Raw genomic sequence first — 18,827 nt, 5'->3', positions numbered from 1 at the left:
TATTTTGATTTCTCGAACCGAGAGATCCATGAATCGGGATCTTAATGCATGTAGATACAGATGGTCCAATGGGAGCAAGAATTTCCTCTCTTGTGGCTTTTGTGGAAATATTATCCTTATCCTTGTCTTTGTTTATGTCTTGGATTGGAACAAATTACTATAATTCTACCTCGTCTACGGATCAATCTACATTTTTCACAAATTTTACGAACAGAGGCCCGTATTTTCATATTTAGGGTTTAGGATTTAGGGTTTAGGGTTTAGGACCAATGTTAGAGTCTAATAGAGTAAGCCTGTAAGTTATTGTTCCCTAGAATAGTGAAAGTATAATTCCTTTGGGTGTTTGGCCTTTGGCTCCTGTCTTAATAAAAAAAAGTTTTTTTATTTTATATTATTTAATTATTATTAAAATAATTAAATAATTTACTAATTTTATATGTAAAAATATATAATTATAAATATTATGTGTATAAAATTATAGATATTAAATTAAATACAACAATTTTAAGTTATTTTCTTTTCAATATTATCATAATTTATCTAATGTCTCTGGTAAAACTTAGGGTGTTTCTAGAAGAACATAAAAATTAATCAAAAATCAATTACTAAAAGTTGACATATTGCTAACATTTAAAAACTATATAACTAAAGTTTGATTTGATAAAATTTTTTAAAAAAGTATTTGTACTTTTTCAAAGTATAAATTTTTTATTTTGTATTTGATAAATTAAAAATTATGTATAAATATACAATCTTTTTTATTTATCAAACGTAAAATAAAAAAAACACAAACACTTTTTTAAAAAAATTTAGCAGACGATGCCTAAATTTATATTAGCTAATTATTAATTGATTTTTCATTATTTTTTAAACAATAAAAAAACATACCGTTTAAGAAAATTTGCACTGTATCTAACATGACGCCTGATGCAGTCATACAAATCCACGTCCTTTGAGGAATCTTACACCTTGCCTTTATGGATCAACTTATCATCATTCTATATTTTTGTTTATGCCTAAGAAAAAAATTAAGAAAAGGAAGAAGAAGAATTATTAGTGTTTATGGTGTTGAACATCCTATATCATTTTTAGATTATAAGAAATATTTAGGATTTATTGTTCAGAGTTTTTAATTTTAATAATTTGTTCAAATATATCATTAATCAATGGATATTAGTATTTATGGTATTGAATTTTTCATGGCATTATTGGGTGAGTTAAATCTTAAAGTGGTCTTTGAAATTGGCGTCGTACACTAAAATCGTTTTCGAGATTCCAATTGTACTAATTACGTGTTTGAAATTGACAAAAGTGCACCACATTAATTTCTAACCTATATTTTGTTAACGACGTGATGACATGACTTGATGATGTATTGACCAGTGATATATGGCATATTAACGTGGATGATTGTGCCACGTGTCATAATACTATTTGGCCATGTGTCAATTTGTGTCACATGTTGCAACATTATTCATTTATGTGTCATTTATTATATTATCATTGTAGATGCACCAAATTAATCTCTGACTTTGCATTAAATGACTCATTTTAGTCTTTAAAATTGAATGTAGTGCACTAAATTAGTTCCTTCACCTACAATCGGTAGCCGAAGGTCCCATACTTGCTCTTCATGCGATTGATGGGAGGAATAGACCAATTTTACTACAGGGCCGAGAGGTTCCGCAACTGTGGGTGCAGTGGGGACCGGGTGCACGAGCTGAAAGGACATGGGGAGAAGCGGAGGACTTCTTCAAGACTTATCCAACTTTTAACCTTGAGGACAATGTTGAGGTTGAAGGGCGGGGTAATATAACGAACAAAGTTAAATATGAATTTGTGAGAGATTTTAAAGAAGGACAGAATGACTAAATTGGAACTGAATTAGTTAAAAAGAGTCGACATGTGGCGCATGATCCAGAGAATCAGGGACTGAGACGCAGCATGAAAGAACACACTATTAGTAGGAAGTTGCATAATCATGTGGAGTAGCCTGTTATAGTGTTGCCTCTCTCCGTGAATTTCATTCTTTTCTTTTTTCTCTGACTTCTCTTTCTGCATCTCTGACTTCACCTCTTATTTTCTTAGGTTTTGACCTTTCCTCTATCACACTTTTAACCTCAATAATTTTAGTCACTATTTTTCTATTATACTTCATGTAGTTGCATTTTTGATTCTGTCTCTGTACTACTTTTATACTATTTAATATAGAGTAAATGCCCAAAATAATCCCTAAATTTCAAATCGCTACTCAATTTAGTCCTCAACTTTTAAAAATGACCAACTAAATCCCTGAAATTCCCAGAAGTGCATCTCCGTTAGTCCACCGTCTAAACATTGATGATGTGGAGCGTGAAGTGCCATGTGGACATTACAGTTGTATGCTGATGTGTACTAAACTTGAATTTGATTCAAATTGGTATCTGAAATTTCTTAATAATACCCAAATTAGTCCATTTTCAATTATAAAGCCCTAATTCCCAAATTATTGTCTTCTCTTCTTTGACCTCTCTGTTGTCTTTTTCTCTTATTCGATCTCTCCGCTATCTTCCAGTTCATCTTACTTTCTCGTTTGCATGAGTGATGATGGGTGGTTGGGAGAGAAGACAAAGTAGCTCAAGTAGGAACAACTCTGCAGTGAAACCTTATAGCAGCAAAGAAATGCGTAATAAGGGAGGGAAGAACGCTGTTTTCTGCAGCTGCAAGCTTCAGATAATGATGAAGTACTCAATGACAGCTGAGAATCCTGGTAGACCATTTTATGGTTGTCCAAACTATGAGGTAAGGTTTTGGCTCTGAAGAAAATATTAAGATGGTTTCACTTTGAGTTTGGATTCACCTGCGTTTTTTACTTTGCAGTATGGAATTCATTGTAATTTCTTCCGCTGGACTGATAGATGTGAAGAACCAGTTTGTGCAATACCCATTTCACAAGAAGTTTTACATTAGTTTAATTAGAGAATGATAAGCTTAAAGAGTGATGTTAAAACCTTGAAGATGATGATAATGGTGTTGCTAGCTTTTGTAGTTACCTTTGGTATGTGTTTAAGTTTAGCTTGTTGGATTTTATTGTCAATAAATGATGAATGAATGTGTTATGAAATTTTAAATTTCTTAAGTGGTATGTAATGTTTTGATGAAGATGCAATAAAATAAAATACTAATTTTACATGAGTTCAACTCTTGATTCTCATTGAATTTCTAGATAGTCATTCACCTTCTTTATTGATTGCATATGCCCATTGAATTTTTGGACAGTCATTGCTCTAACACACTTCCAAAGCAAGCTCTTTAAGTGTGAGTCCTTCCATTATTTCTAGAAATTTTTCCACAGGGGCCACGCACAGAAGTGGTGATGTACGCCTGGCATAACCTCAGGCAATGCTAGGATCAGACCTTACAAGGTAACAAAATAGTCATTCAATATATGTTACAGTCACCGATAACACAGATAACTTAATTCGGAATAGTCTTTCAATTTTTTGTTATTAATACAAAATAGTCCTTCAAATTGTGTTCATTAATTCAAAATGATCCTTAAAATCATATATTGTGATTCTAATTGAACCTTATAGCCTATAGGTTACTTTCTACATGTCAGAGATGAAGCACTAACCATGCTCTGTCTGATCTCAAATATCTTCATGCAAGAGCTCCAAGAACCACTTTCAGGTGTCTTTGTTCTCAACATGAACAGTAGCCTATGCAATTGGGTATACATGATTATTTGCGTCCTGACCCATGACGCACAATAGCCAACCTCCAAAATAGGTCTTCAAAAAAGCACCATCTAGTCTTACCAAGGGTCTGCAGTCACCCACAAAACCTTTCTTACACCCATCTAAACAGACATAAAACCTTTTAAATACACCGTCTCTGTTAGGCATTGGACTAACACCTAACTTGATAGTTGAACCCGGATTAGATCTCAACAACTTCTCTGCATAATCTCTGAGTTTAGCATGTTCTTACTTAGCTACTTTAGCTTCTCTCTCCACCACCCATCATCACTCAAGCAAACGAGAAAACAAGATGAATTGGAAGATAGCAGAAAGGTCGAAGAAGAAAAGAAGACAGCAGAGAGGTTGGAGAAGAGAAGACAATATTTTGGGAATTAGGGCTTTATAATTGAAAATGGACTAATTTGGGTATTATTAAGCAATTTCATATACCAATTTGAATCAAATTCAAGTTTGGTACATGGTGCACAAAATCGTGATCGTTCATTCCTTGGTAACGGCGTTAAAAACTTAATACGCATATTCATAATTTTAGTTCTTTGTCGCAACTTCGCACAACTAACCAGCAAGTGCACTGGGTCGTCCAAGTAATAAACCTTACGTGAGTAAGGGTCGATCCCACGGAGATTGTCGGCTTGAAGCAAGCTATGGTCACCTTGTAAATCTCAGTCAGGTGGATTCAAATGGTTATGGTGAATTGATAATTAAAATATAAATAAAATATAAAATAAAGATAGAGATACTTATGTAATTCATTGGTGAGAATTTCAGATAAGCACATAGAGATGCTTTTGTTCCTTCTGAATCTCTGCTTTCCTACTGCTTTCATCCAATCCTTCATACTCCTTTCCATGGCAAGCTTTATATAGGGCATCACCATTGTCAATGGCTACATCCCGTCCTCTCAGTGAAAATGGTCCAAAATGCGCTGTCACCGCACGGCTAATCATCTGTCGGTTCTCGATTATACTGGAATAGGATTCAGTAATCCTTTTGCGTCTGTCACTACGCCCAGCACTGGCGAGTTTGAAGCTCGTCACAGCCATCCCTTCCCAGATCCTACTCGGAATACCACAGACAAGGTTTAGACTTTCCGGATCTCAAGAATGGCCGCCAATAATTCTAGTCTATACTATGAAGACTCTGATCTCACGATCAGGAGGCTAAGAGATACACATTCAAGCTTGGTTGCATGTAGAACGGAAGTGTTTGTCAGGCACGCGTTCATAAGTGAGAATGATGATGAGCGTCACATAATCATCACATTCATCATGTTCTTATATGCGAATGAATATCTTAGAGAAGAAATAGGCTTGAATTGAATAGAAAAATAATAGTACTTTGCATTAGTTCATGAGGAACAGCAGAGCTCCACACCTTAATCTATGGTGTGTAGAAACTCTACTGTTGAAAATACATAAGAACAAGGTCCAGGCATGGCCGAATGGCTAGCCCCCATAAAGGTCTAAGATAGCATAAGACTAATCAAAGATCAGTTGCCTAACATGATAGTAAAAAGTTCTATTTATACTAAACTAGTTACTAGGGTTACAGAAATGAGTAAATGATGCAGAAATCCACTTCCAGGCCCACTTGGTGTGTGCTTGGGCTGAACATTGAAACTTTCACGTGTAGAGGTCTTCCTTGGAGTTAAACGCCAGTTTGTAACCTGTTTCTGGCGTTTAACTCTGCTTTGCAACCTGTTTCTGGCGTTTAACTCCAGAATAGGGTAAAGAGCTGGCGTTGAACACCAGTTTGCATCATCTAAACTCGGGCAAAGTATAAACTATTATATATTGCTAGAAAGCCCTGGATGTCTACTTTCCAACGCAATTAAGAGCGCACCATTTGGACTTCTATAGCTCCAAAAAATCTACTTTGAGTGCAGGGAGGTCAGAATCCAACAGCATCTGCAGTCCTTCTTCAACCTCTGAATCTGATTTTTGCTCAAGTCCCTCAATTTCAGCCAGAAAATACCTGAAATCACAGAAAAAATACACAAACTCATAGTAAAGTCCAAAAATGTAATTTTTATTTAAAAACTAATAAAAATATATTAAAAACTAATCAAATCATACTAAAAACTATGTAAAAACAATGCCAAAAAGCGTATAAATTATCCGCTCATCACAACACCAAACTTAAATTGTTGCTTGTCCCCAAGCAACTGAAAATCAAATAGGATAAATAGAAGAGAATATACTATAAATCCCAAAATATCAATGAAACTTAGCTCCAATCAGATGAGCGGGACTAGTAGCTTTTTGCCTCTGAACAGTTTTGGCATCTCACTTTATCCCTTGAAGTTCAGAATGATTGGCATCTATAGAAACTCAAAATTCAGATAGTGTTATTGATTCTCCTAGTTCAGTATGTTGATTCTTGAACACAGCTACTTTATGAGTCTTGGTCGTGGCCCTAAGCACTTTGTTTTCCAGTATTACTACCGGATACATAAATGCCACAGATACATAATTGGGTGAACCTTTTTAGATTGTGACTCAGTTTTGCTAGATTCCCCAATTAGAGGTGTCCAGGGTTGTTAAGCACACTCTTCTTTTTGATTTGGACATCGACTTTAACCGCTCAGTCTCAAGTTTTCACCTGACACCTTCACGCCACAAGCACATGGTTAGGGACAGCTTGGTTTAGCCGCTTAGGCCAGGATTTTATTCCTTTAGGCCCTCCTATCCACTGATGCTCAAAGCCTTGGATCCTTTTTATTACCCTTGACTTTTGGTTTTAAGGGCTATTGGCTTTTTGCTCTTGCCTTTTGGTTTAAAGAGCTTTTGGCTTTTTCTGCTTGCTTTTTCTTTTTCTTTCTCTTTTTTTTTCGCCATTTTTTCTTTTCTTTTTTTTTCGCAAGCTTTTGTATTCACTATTTTTTCTTGCTTCAAGAATCAATTTTATGATTTTTCAGATTATCAATAACATTTCTCCTTTTCATCATTCTTTCAAGAGCCAACATATTTAACATTCATAAACAACAATATCAAAAGGGGCCCTTCTATGGTAAAGATTTAAATTGATACAGATTTACAGATTTTCTATCCCAATTATCATGAGATCGACACGTTGCTCTCTTTTGCAGAGCTTGTCTACTGGTTGATGGCATGGTTGGCTGAGCCACCAGCCGAAGCTTTTTGGTTGCACAGTCTGTTAGTGGACTTGTTAAGATGGGTTATGCCAAGAAAAATATTTGGGTATCCAATAGAAAATGGGTTTTGTTTTTTGGTATTGAAATTAGAAGGGAGGAAAAAAAATACAGACGCAGACCCTGATGCATCAAAGGGAAGCGAATCAGTGACGACGGTGTTGTGGCCAAAAATGATGCGCTAGGTTCGAGGCAGAGGGAGATAGTGTTGCTGCAGAGGCAGAAGTCGAAGGCTGGAAACAAACTCCAGTGTAGTTTGATGGTTCTTGTCGTATCTGGCGCTGATTAGGGCTGTGCGATAGACGTAACCGCTGCCGGCGGGGGAGAAACCCGGTTCTGCGCTACTTCCCGTGTCGATTTAGGTATGAAGTATGGTGGTTGTTGATCTGGTGGAATATAATCTGTTGAAAATGGTGTCTCGCTTCAGAGGTCTGAAGCATTGGGTGTGTTGAATTCAACTCAGTCCATTAATATGTTGTGTTGTGCCTGGCTTCGGGCTTCCGCTAGATGCATGAGGTACGGGGTTTACCCAGTTCTGCCATATATGTTATTGCCTGGGTGCTTTCCTCTTCTTCAATTTTTATGAGAAGAATGCCAGCTTGTGTCGTTCAACCTGAATACTGAATTGTTGGTGATATAGACTTTTGGAATTGATTTCTAATTGGTAATTGTCACACGAAATTTCTAATCCCTCTTTGTCTTTTTTATGTTTGACATTCAAGTCTTCCTTCCTTAGTGTAGCCTGTCATTGCGTAGAACACATGAATTGAGTCCTGTGCACATTGCCGTGCATCAGTTTAGTCTTCAAGGTACCTTTTTATGGAGTTGCCAACACTGTAAGAACGAAAATGAGATTACGGAGAAAAAGAAGTTAATTGTGATAGAAAGCAGGGTTCATAGAAAGAAAGGTTGACATGTTTGTGGATGTGTAGCGGGAGGTCAGAGATCGTGCAAGTAACAGTTGTATAGTCTTTACTAAGGATAAGTAAAACCATGGAAGGTCTCAGTGCATTAGTATGTTGTGTCTGTCTCACACCGAAGGTACCAATAAAAAATCAGACGAATAATAGTGTGAGAGTTGGCTTAAGAGAGGAGTTATAAGGTTTACATGTTCCATTGGTTGAGTAACGTGAGATATCTATTACATTGTGCTAGTTTTGTTTGTATGGCGTTAGGCTATTATTAATTTTTTTTTTTAATTTTTGATAAGTCAATAATAAGTGTAATATATTTTGTATGGGGAGGTGTTGAATTAGATGTATTCAATGTAGGTTCCCACTCCATAGATCAGTGGCATAAGAAAGACTATTTACTTTAGTCAAAGATAACATTTCCTATACTAATGTTGTGATGGAGCATGGCTCCCATTCTTTCTGTTTTCTTTTTTTTGTTCTTGTTATGATCTCAATTAAAAACAGTTATTGTTGTTATGGTTTTTCTTTTAGAACATTTGGATAATTTTGCTGCATTGCTTAAATAATCCATTCCTCCAGGTTGAAGAAATTGGACAGAAGGCAAGTCTTTAGTGTTGATTGAAATCGATAAAGCTTGTTCATGGTATCCACATTGTGTCCATAAGTTGGACCCGAATGTATGTAAGTATGTTGGACTCGTGGCATTGTTAATGAGTTCACCGGTTAGTCAATGTGCGGTAAAATACGTAGCATCATCTATAAGCATAGACTTGTTGTGTATTTAATTATTTGAATATTTGAATATTTATGTATGGTTAGCCTGTTTTAACTACCTATTCCGATGCGGGTGTTTCATTAAGTCGCATAGTAAGTCATGATAGGTTTCCTGCCGATTAGCCATCTTCTAGGTGACTGACATCCTTTGTTGTTTGCTTGAAGAATGGATTCGCAGTCGCATTTCACTGTTGGAGAAGATGACTCGGGCAGTCTTAGTGAGGAGGAGTATTTCCGCGTGTCTTCTCCGATTGGGGATGACGAGGATGAATCCTTTCACAGTGACTCCGAGACGGCCGAAACGGGTGAGGAAACCCATGGGAACGGGGTCGGGCCAGGGCAGGAGACATGTGAACCTGATGCTCCCGGTTTTAGGTCGACGGACGATTTCTTAGACAAAGTGTTCAGTACCGAGGAAGATGCTTACGCGGCATACAAACAGTTTGCCAGACTCAGGGGGTTCGGTGTAAGGAAGGGTGACGTGGCCCGAATGAATGGTCTTTTGGTAAGACGAGACTTTTTTTTGTCATCGTCAAGGCACAAGGCATGAGAAACACTACGATCGTCCAGAAAGAGTGAGGGAGGAGAAGCTGGAGAGTCGCACGGGTTGTTCAGCGAAGCTGAAAATTTACTATGATCTTCAAGATCAGGTTTGGAAAGTCCGGAGAATAGACGACAACCATAACCACCCTCTTGCTACAACTATGTTTCGACATCTTCTTCCGAGTCATCGCAATCTGAGTGACAGTGACAAAGCTCAAGTGGATAGTCTAAAAAAGTTTGGCATTGCGACGTCCAAGATAATGGCGTACATGGCCGGGCAGTCAGGGGGTTACGGGATGCTTTGGTTTACTAAGAGGGATCTGTACAATTACGTTCATAGCCAAAGAATAGCACAAATTAACAATGGAGACGCGGCAGCGGCAATAAGTTATTTGGAAGGCAAGGCCAACGCGGACATGATGACTGTCGCCAGATATACCAAAACAACAGAGAATCAACTTGGTAGCCTATTTTGGGCGGATGGGCAGATGATGGCGGACTACCAGTTGTTCGGTGACGTCCTTGCATTTGATGCAACATACAGGTCCAACAAGTACAAGAAGCCTCTGGTGGTGTTCTCCGGATCAAATCATCACAAGCAGACAGCAATTTTCGGCTTTGCATTGCTAGAGGACGAGGAGGTCCGTACATATAAATGGGTGTCGTTGAATATTCTTGATGTCATGGAAAACAAGAAGCCTTCCGTTGTGGTCACTGACGGGGATAAAGCCATGCGGGCAGCGATCGCCGATGTGCTTCCCTTAGCCAGGCATCGCCTATGCGGGTGGCATTTGGAAAAAATTTGTGTCTTACGGGTCAAGGAGCCTGAATTTCGGAAGGTGTTCAAGAAGGCAGTTTATGCAAACCTCGATGTTACCGAGTTCGAGGAGTACTGGAGCACGGCGGTGGAAAGTTTAGGCCTAATGAACAACAGCTGGGTCAAAAGCACCTACGAATTAAGGCATAGCTGGGCAACGGCATATCTACGGGGCACCTTTTGCGTGGGTTACAGGACAACTTCCAGGTGTGAGGGCATAAATGCATTCATCAAAGGGTTCCTGAAGTCCACAAACAGCCTTCTTGAATTGGTTCAGAGCCTGGATAGGGTGGTAAAGGATTATCGCAACAATGAGGTCACAACTCAATTCTATTCATCGTACTACACGCCCGTACTGACCACAGGTCTTGATAACATCGAGCTGTTTGCTGCAAAAACATACACCAGGGCAGTCTTCAAGGAGGTTAGGAAACAGATAAAGGGGGTTGGGAGTTTACTGTTTCTGGGGAAAGACAGCATTAGCACAACCTCTGTCTACAAGTTCTCTAGCGTGGGGAACCGTCGTAAGGTTCGCAAGGTGCTTTACGATCCAAGCGAACCGAAGATTGAATGTGATTGCATGCTGTGGAACAGTGAAGGGATTCCTTGCTGCCATATATTTTGCGTGATGAAGTATGAGGGTTGGGACGAAATCCCACCTGGTTTGGTAGTCAGGCGTTGGTGTAAGGATGCAAAGGAATGGACAGCATCCAAAACATGTGATCTATCGGGCAACAGCAATTGTTTATTGAGGTACGGCGCGCTGTGCAGTGCAATGAGTGTCGTGGCGAAACTAGCTTCCGACGATGCAGCTGACTTCTTAGTGAGGGATGCACTAACATCTTTGGCCCGGAGGCTTCAGGTGCGTAGGGGCAATACCGTAGACCACGAGGCCAGGGAGAGGCAACAGGACGTGGTAAAGGATCCGCCGGTCGCCCGGACTAAAGGGGCCCCAAAACGCGGTAGGGAGGCTGGTTCCTCGACAAATGCAGAACTTGGGGGAGTAGGCGTTGCTGCACTTCTTGTGGGCATCCCGGGCACACGAAGAGGACGTGCATTTCTCAAAGGGAGATGAGCCAAGCTGGCATTCGAGAAGGGACTTCAGCGACGGTCGAGATTCGATCCTCCGGAGAGACTAGCGGGAATCGTTCGGGGCGTAGTTGCTCGGAGGTATGTTTTGTTCTGTTGGTTATTTTTTACATGTGATTTCAGTATGCACGGTGAAGTAAATTGACTTGGAAAATTACATGAGAATACTACTTTTCACTGATTATTGATTAATTTCATTCGTATTATATGCTGGATAACATCTTTCCACGATCATGATATTAAAAGTTTGTCTTTTAAACTTGGCTCGTTGTATGTGATTTACACTCTTCGTTGATGTCCGTCTGACGTAAGATGTTGCTTAAGTTTATTGACTTGCCTTTTGCCTCACGACGGTCGCTTCATTCTTCCGTATCCGTCTCCTGTGAATAACTTGTTTATCTTGTTGCAGGCTGCACCTGGCATCTCTCAACCTGGTTTTCCCGGCGGCACCGACCAATACGTACCAAGACCCCCCGAACCGAATGCAGCAAAGTCTAGTCTACCCCGGATAAGCCCAGGGGTTGCCGGCGGCAACTTCTTCCTCGGGGGGCAGCAGATACACCAGTTCTTTGCAGCTCCCAGCTGTTCAACACTCCACCGGGTAGAGCCTAGTCAAGCAGCTGCGGCGATTTCCTCACCTGAAGAAGCTCCCGCTATGACTGCTACGCACTTTAGTACGCCGGGTTCTGATGCCTTCCAACAGTGGGTTCTAGAGGTAAACATGTATCGAATTTTTTATTCATTGTGTTGCCAACGTGACTCATACCCCTGTTAATACTACCACAGTTATGGCTGACATCATGAATGTTAAATCTTATTCTAGAATGCATTGGGTAACTCTCGGTCCGCCAACAGGTCCGGAGGGAACTTCTAATAGGCTGAGCATGAAGAGTTTGCGGGAGAGTGTGACTCCGCTTCGTTCCAAGGCGCAGGTTTTGATAGGTGTTCGTTGCCCGACGGTGTTCCTTTCACATTTTAATGGTTGACATTAAAGGGTGTTCCGTCTAGTTCAAATTTGCGAGTAATGCGTACTTCATGTTAGTCGGCTTGTATTATTTTTACGTATTCCTTACGCACAGTATCAGAAAATGTTGTGGTAACATGTTTCCCATACATGACATCCATCTTGCGTTCAGTTATCTTTATGGTTCTTTTATGGTCCTGGGTTTTGTTAACAACATTTCATAAGCGTTAGTTAATTACAGGTTCAATCTGTGGTTGCCGTAAGTCATGCTGAGTTGTGGCAAGTGTTTCATCTGTAAGTGTGGGCTTGTTGATTGTTAAATTAGTCCAATGGTTTGTGTTGTGCGTAAGGATAGGCACAACTCATAATATACATGCCGTTGACGGCCATCGCATGCTGAGCTGTTCCAGATATTTAAGACCGTAATTGTAGTCACGTAGTTTAATAATTCAGAAGAATGGTGGATGAGAATAGCAAAAATTAATGCAGTTTCTTTAAAATTCTGTTACTTGCTTAGTCGAATATGGATGCAGTTAAAGTTGTTCCACACGCTAAAATTTGTTATACACGGTGATAAAAATTATTGAAGTTGGGGTCAAAAAGATTCAACACTGAACTCAACTAAAGTAACCATGCTTCATGCTTCCAACCCTTACATATACATACATAGATGACACTAATGTTGTAGTTTACAGCGAACAACTGCTAAAAATTTTTACAAACAAAAAAATTGCTTGTACACGGTGCAATTTGATTCCAAAAAAATGATTGCCTGTACAGATTCTGATCATCCTTAGTGACATTGTATAAGTAATAATTAGAGTGAGTTTCCAACTTCTGAAACTGGTTTCATACCCCATAAATAGTTATACCGAGTTTGCATGGCGACTCCTCTTGTTCTTACTATTCGTATCAATACTATGCGTATCAACTGCCATGGTGACCCACGCGGAATAAGGGTGAAATTCCTATCTACTATAACAAAATGACAAAAAATAACATAAAACCGGTGCGCATGTAAACGACGCAGTAGGTGTCGATGTCCATCATGACCAGGTGTATTTTCTGATCGGGGGAGGACGGAAACCAAAAAACAAAAAATGATACGTAAGTCCCCTCAACCGAGACTTATATGTTCTTCCCAGCGTATGTGGCTATCGTTGCCGTCGTCGTCGCGAAGACGCAACCTTCTTGCTCCAGAAACTCATAGCCTTTTTGACGATGTCGATTGCCTTTGCATTGTGTAATCTCAATACAAGATCAAGTGCTATTCGCATCCTAGTCTGGTCGTTTACTGCCTGCAAGCCATGAAACCGCAGTTTATAGGGTCTTCGAAATACAACAAGGTCATGTCACTTCTTATCTATGTTGGATCATTAACAAATTTCATTCAAGTATATCAAATTCGACGTATTTTGCACACGTACCGTCACGTTGTGTATAGCCCAAAGAGCTCCCCTAATCATCCATTGCAAGACCCATACACCGCAGTCCATCCTATGTCATGTAACAACAACAAATAAGAGTTTGGTTACATACTGATGCAGTAAAAGTACGATGGAGAAAAGACCCGACAAACAATTAAGAAGACAGTACGCCTATTGACAACATTATAACAACAGAACTCACGATTTCCTATGTTGCTGGGGCACGAGGGGCTCCTCGAACGGGTAAGACGAGAAACGTGGTCTTTCAGCGGTGCTCTTCGATAGCCACTTGGGGCCAATTGTTAGCGACTCCAAATGCAGTGCCTGCTTAAGAAACGAGTTCTACGATAGCAGCTCACGATATATTTCCCAAAAAAAAATCAAACCTATACATAATCGATTTCGTGCAACCAGGATAAGTAATTAAATCATGTCAAAGGCCCCGAAATTGGACTTAACCAGTTAAGCCTATTATTGGTGGCACGGTCAGATTCGACGGGATTTCTAATACCTGGCAATCTGCATTTCTATTACCATGTCACTATTTCATTTAATTAACCCAGTAACGTTAACAAGGCTACCATATAAAAACCAGAGAGATGCATCCAGCAATCTGACAAGTACATAGAGAAACCGGGTTTTTAATTGCACACAGTACGCAGTCCATACCTAAGAAGAATTATATGGTAAAAGGAGATAACCTACGTAAGAAGTATAAACATGCAGAGTACGGTAAAAAGTGACGAGACTTACGACTTGCGTCATAGCAAGTTTTCTTGCCTCGGTCTCCGTTGTACACTTGAAAAAGTTGAAGTACATCAGCCTCTGTCGGAGAACATCCACAACCATCAAGAATCAGTGTCCGTCCGTCCACATTGGTTGAAAGATCTGTCACTTGCAAGAGAGGCAAAAAAAGTTTGTTACGGTGCATAACTTACGACTGCTAGAATCATGTTTGCCAATGGTTACGGGAATCGTTTACAAACCTCGGTAACCTTGTCGACCTTGCACCTCATATGCTTGCTCACAACAGCATCTATGTTAGCCTGCGTCATACTCGTTCCTTGGAGTGCATCTTGCTGCGGTTAAAACAAACATCGTCCCTTGTTAGTTAGCAAGACCTAACGTATAACTTATTGATATTAACAGACACGTAATAAAGACTTAATCAGACGTTGTACATGCTGTTACATTTATCGTGACTCACCATGATCATAGTCGGCATGAACCACTGGTGCTGGCTGGAGGTCTTCGACAACATCGTTGCCACGATAGTAATGACCTGACAACAATTTAGACATGAACATATGAGTAACGACAAGGGAAATTAGGCCGAATGCGCCTAGGAAGACAACAAATAATGCATTAAGGTACACTTAACCACTCACGTCATCCATAACTCTTTCATTCGGGCCAAGTGTTAATAATGCTGTCCTATCCGCAACACAATGACCAACGTCAGCCAGAATTTCACTGGAAATGAATTAGTAGGAGCGGTTAAAACATAATACAAGGAGGGCAGTTTCATAATCGGACATTAAGCGAAACGGAGCATGCGGATTGGGGAGCTAGTGATCGCATAACCACGTTGGGTTCTCCTAAACTACTTTGTCATGCACGTTTTATGCCGTAATAAATGAGACAATGCACGGATGAAATATTTGGCTGAAGACATCCATTTTACCTCTTCGGAAGATCCTTGCTGAAGATGTATGTAGCAACAGCAAGCTCAACCCCAGCGAGGTCCATACTCCGGGTTGGTACGAATGCTAGGTTAAAGGCCTACCTCAAACAGTGAATACCACAGACAGTCTCGTCTTAGTCACTAAGCACGTTGAAGGATAAATGAAATAGATGAAAGGAAACCTAACCTTGGGGATCTTATCCGCAACCATGCATAGCAGAGCTGACTCGTGCACAGCTCCATCGCTGCCAACCGGGGCAAGGTAATTGTAGTGCTTCTGTATACAGTTAGAGCGGCCCGGCGACTTGCTACGGGGACGCCGAGGATGTCCACTCTGCCGACCTCTTTCACCAGTAAGATCGACCTGGCAGGGATCACAGGGGCACTGGTTAGACAAGTATAAAGAGGAAAGGGATGCTAAAAGAAAGACGTCGCGTACGATTTCAATTAATTGTTGACGATGTTAGGGCTTACCATGTTAGGGTTTTTTTTCGTCTGCGACTTGTCTCGGGCGGTTTGTCGAGTGCGAGGTGCTCTCTTCAATTTCTTCGACCTGAATGGCATGTGATCCATGATAAACTTTCCATCTAGTGTCGGCGCATAGCTCGGATCATGGTGCTGCGACCGGTCCGTCTCCTGAGCAATAGGATCGTCAGCTTCAAAATCCTCCGTTCGTAGCCGCCGCTTTGACGGAATCCCACTCCAACACGGGCACCTAAATCTCCTTCCATGGTCACATTGTTGCTCCATATTTTGAATCTTCGCCAACGTTGTCAGCGCCTTCCGAAAATCGGCCACGACCTCGTTGTGTCGGCATATGCATTTGGTGAGCCTTCGAATTTCTTTATTTAGGCCAGATACGCTGGTGACAACACTGAGGGCGATTGGGCTGCAATCCTGTTTTCATAAGAAGCTCAGGAGGTTCATAGGTAAACAGCCTTCAAGACAGCACTTCCTAACGTTTAGGGTTTGCAATTACTCGGGGAGGGTCACCTCTATGTTCTTACCTTTGCAGCAAGGGCGCATGAGGATCCAGTACGGGCAACGAACAAACCTGGATCGACATCAGTTTGGCAAGGTAAGCTGCGGAAATGACGACGCCCAATGTCAACCCGTGGTCACAAAAAGATAACAAGTTTTCTATACGAATGATAATTATCGATGCAGGAACGGTGACAAACCTCTTGGTGTGGGATGGGGTTTCTTGCCTCGCGCAGGAACGCGTCGAATCAGACTGATTATGCGACCAAGGACGAACAGTAAGTGGAGGTTCGGAGAAGCCAAACTTTGACAGTGACCTTCTTACTCTGTTGCTTGTTCCACGCCTGCAAACAGAATGTAAGTAAGCGATTAAGGGATCAGAAAAGCACTTAGCATTATAGACACAATTGCCCTGGCCCAATCCAAAATTATATCCTACTAAAGTCTTCTCAAAATTTTTCTTTTATGTTTAAGGCCATAGTCAAGTTAGACGTTGTTATGTTTTACTTAAGACGCTTTTGCAAGGCCCAGTAGTTGTTAACCAGTTACTTCCAGGTATAAGGAATAACCAAACTTTTCTACCAAGCCCATTCATGTTATTAACCACTTGGCCCATAAGTTCCGCCTAAAGAAAAAGCTAATGGCCCAGACTTAATTGACCCAAGTGTAGATGCATTATTTTCTCGGGTTTGCCATCGAAATCCTACTCAACCCGGGCTGCACGATTTTCTGAGTAGTTGTTAGAAAATAATTCGTGGGTGGAGATAAGGGACCTCAGAATGCGCCGGCTTGGCCTGGCGTCAACGGTGGACTTAACGTCTCCCATACAAATGAACTGGAGTATCATGATTAATTTCAATAGAAGCTAAGGTGCATCCACATATGACAGTTTTCACAAATGTTTAGTGACACAATGTTTCGAACACTTACCTCCGTGAAGAACGATTTAAGACCCCAACCCCTTTGCAGAACGCGGGGCTATGCTTCGAATCACCATCTTCCCTCTGCGAGAACATGTGCCCTGACGAATTGTTACGGGAAGTGGACCGTATCCCAACCTGTTAGCCGTCAGAGATTCCCTAAAGATACCACACAATGTGACTCCCAAATGAGAAATCAGCAAAATACAGCATTGATATATCAGAATACAGCATAACTTTAGGGTTTGCTGAACATGGCCCCCTACCTATTGGGGGGCAATCAGGTTGACTACTCTAGTTGTGCCTGGTCCTTCGCGAGGAGATGAATCTTACCCAGTTGTCCAAGTTCACATGCATTGATATTGCTGTAGGTAGACAGTGGAACTATATTTCGTATGCCAGCCCTGGGACTCAGTTCTCTAATTCCCTCAGCGAAGTTATCTTCCCATTAAAAATACGAAGTGGAATATCTTAAAACCACGTGTAGCATCTACGGCCTGATGCCAATAACCAAGAAGGTCACGGGTGCATTGCAGGGACATTTTGGTCTTTTATACCTGAAATCTTCTACTTACCATGCCCGTAGCAAAGCTTCCCGCCAAGATCTGTCAATCACATCACATCCGACCTAATCCCATCCTTGGGAACGCAACCGCAGATGCGTGATCTCCCTACCAGTGTAACACGCTTTTATATACATAGGGATGTGAGCCTGTTGAACAGGGTGTGGGAACGCCGTTACGGACCATGGTACAGTCATCGTGGTGTAATTGTCCTGGATTGAAGGATCTCCTTCCTCCAATCTTACTGCTCCGTTACGTCTTCGACGGAGTTGTACGTGCACGAGCCTTCCCTTTGCATCTTCTGTATCAAACGGGGGCCGCAACGGGACCTTGTATTATTATGAATTAATCCCTAATCATGAATGAATTTTATTCGGAAGTTTCCAGTGAAATTTATTTAGAAACAACTTTCTAAAGCTTATCACAGTAGTAACGGTTAGTAGAAGGCCCGTTTACCTGGATTGGTGAAATTGTATTGCCATTAGCATAACTCGGGTTCAAAATTATATAAAATTTTAAGAAGACGAGTAACACTAAGTGTGTGTTTGGATTACAGTTTGCAAACGGGTGTTTGCATCGAATTGATTTTGCAAACTTAAATTTGATGACAAGTAAGTTTGTGTGAACGTGATTTATGTCTGGCAATTTTTTTGTCAGAATGGCGTATAGTAAAATAAATGTTGTGTGGATTATTCTACTCAAACTCACCTTTACATGAGAAATTACTAAAAGAGACATCAATTAAAATAATTTTGAATATTATTTTATTATTTTACTTTACATGTTTGAATAAATCTTATTAATTTATTCTATAATAAAATTAATATTTACTTACTAAATTAAAGTAACATATAAAAAATTGACAAAATATATGCTAATATATAAAAACACTAATAAATATTAAATTAAAAGATAAAAGACTAATGAAATACCAAAAAATAGTATGTTATACAAATTTAGTGCATAAGAACACTATTATTTCTACTATGTGTGATTAATAATTTGATCCTTAATTGAATCTCGAACAGGGTCCATTTCTGCAGAAAATAAAGTATAATAACATATGCAGTATAGTCAAATATAAAACGAGAACTCATCTAAAAAAAATGATAAAAATTTTATTATACCAACAATATACGTCATATGAATAACAGAAATATAATAAAAGATAAAAAAAATTATACGAACTATCTGAAATAAAAAAAATAAAATAAACTTCGTATAAGATATAAATACAGTGCATAAAAGAAAAAAAAA

General features: G+C 40.0%; 1 protein-coding gene across 8 annotated transcripts; it reads right to left on the bottom strand.

The window, feature by feature from the left end:
- Nucleotides 1-904: 904 nt before the first annotated feature.
- On the bottom strand, nt 905-18,076 carry LOC112741781 (uncharacterized). 8 transcript variants are annotated; one of them, XM_072213912.1, is made up of 14 exons: nt 17,274-18,076; nt 17,018-17,166; nt 16,288-16,431; nt 16,114-16,189; nt 15,581-16,003; nt 15,294-15,470; nt 15,107-15,204; nt 14,811-14,895; nt 14,630-14,704; nt 14,409-14,501; nt 14,176-14,316; nt 13,625-13,746; nt 13,423-13,492; nt 12,608-13,293 (listed from the first exon to the last, which is right to left on the bottom strand). In XM_072213912.1, the coding sequence occupies exons 2-11, from the start codon at nt 17,101-17,103 to the stop codon at nt 14,314-14,316; spliced, it is 1,260 nt and encodes a 419-aa protein (XP_072070013.1). In that variant the 5' UTR covers nt 17,104-17,166; nt 17,274-18,076; the 3' UTR covers nt 12,608-13,293; nt 13,423-13,492; nt 13,625-13,746; nt 14,176-14,313. The 8 variants fall into 8 exon arrangements, with proteins under 8 accessions (XP_072070016.1, XP_072070014.1, XP_025646669.1 ...); XM_025790882.3 differs by having other exon boundaries at nt 14,176-14,310; XM_025790885.3 differs by having other exon boundaries at nt 13,625-14,316.
- Nucleotides 18,077-18,827: the final 751 nt, after the last annotated feature.

This window comes from Arachis hypogaea, chromosome 14 (genome assembly GCF_003086295.3).
Source record: "Arachis hypogaea cultivar Tifrunner chromosome 14, arahy.Tifrunner.gnm2.J5K5, whole genome shotgun sequence".
Taxonomy (NCBI): domain Eukaryota; kingdom Viridiplantae; phylum Streptophyta; class Magnoliopsida; order Fabales; family Fabaceae; genus Arachis; species Arachis hypogaea.
This window is presented reverse-complemented; position numbering and strand designations above follow the sequence as displayed.

Coding starts and splice junctions, on each gene's coding strand:
- LOC112741781 (XM_025790884.3), bottom strand. CDS start 17,103: ATGTTCTCGCAGAGGGAAGATGGTGATTCGAAGCATAGCCCCGCGTTC. Junction 16,432..17,017: donor TTAAATCGTTCTTCACGGAG/GTAAGTGTTCGA, acceptor TTCTGTTTGCAG/GCGTGGAACAAGCAACAGAG. Junction 14,502..14,629: donor TCATGCCGACTATGATCATG/GTGAGTCACGAT, acceptor TTTTAACCGCAG/CAAGATGCACTCCAAGGAAC.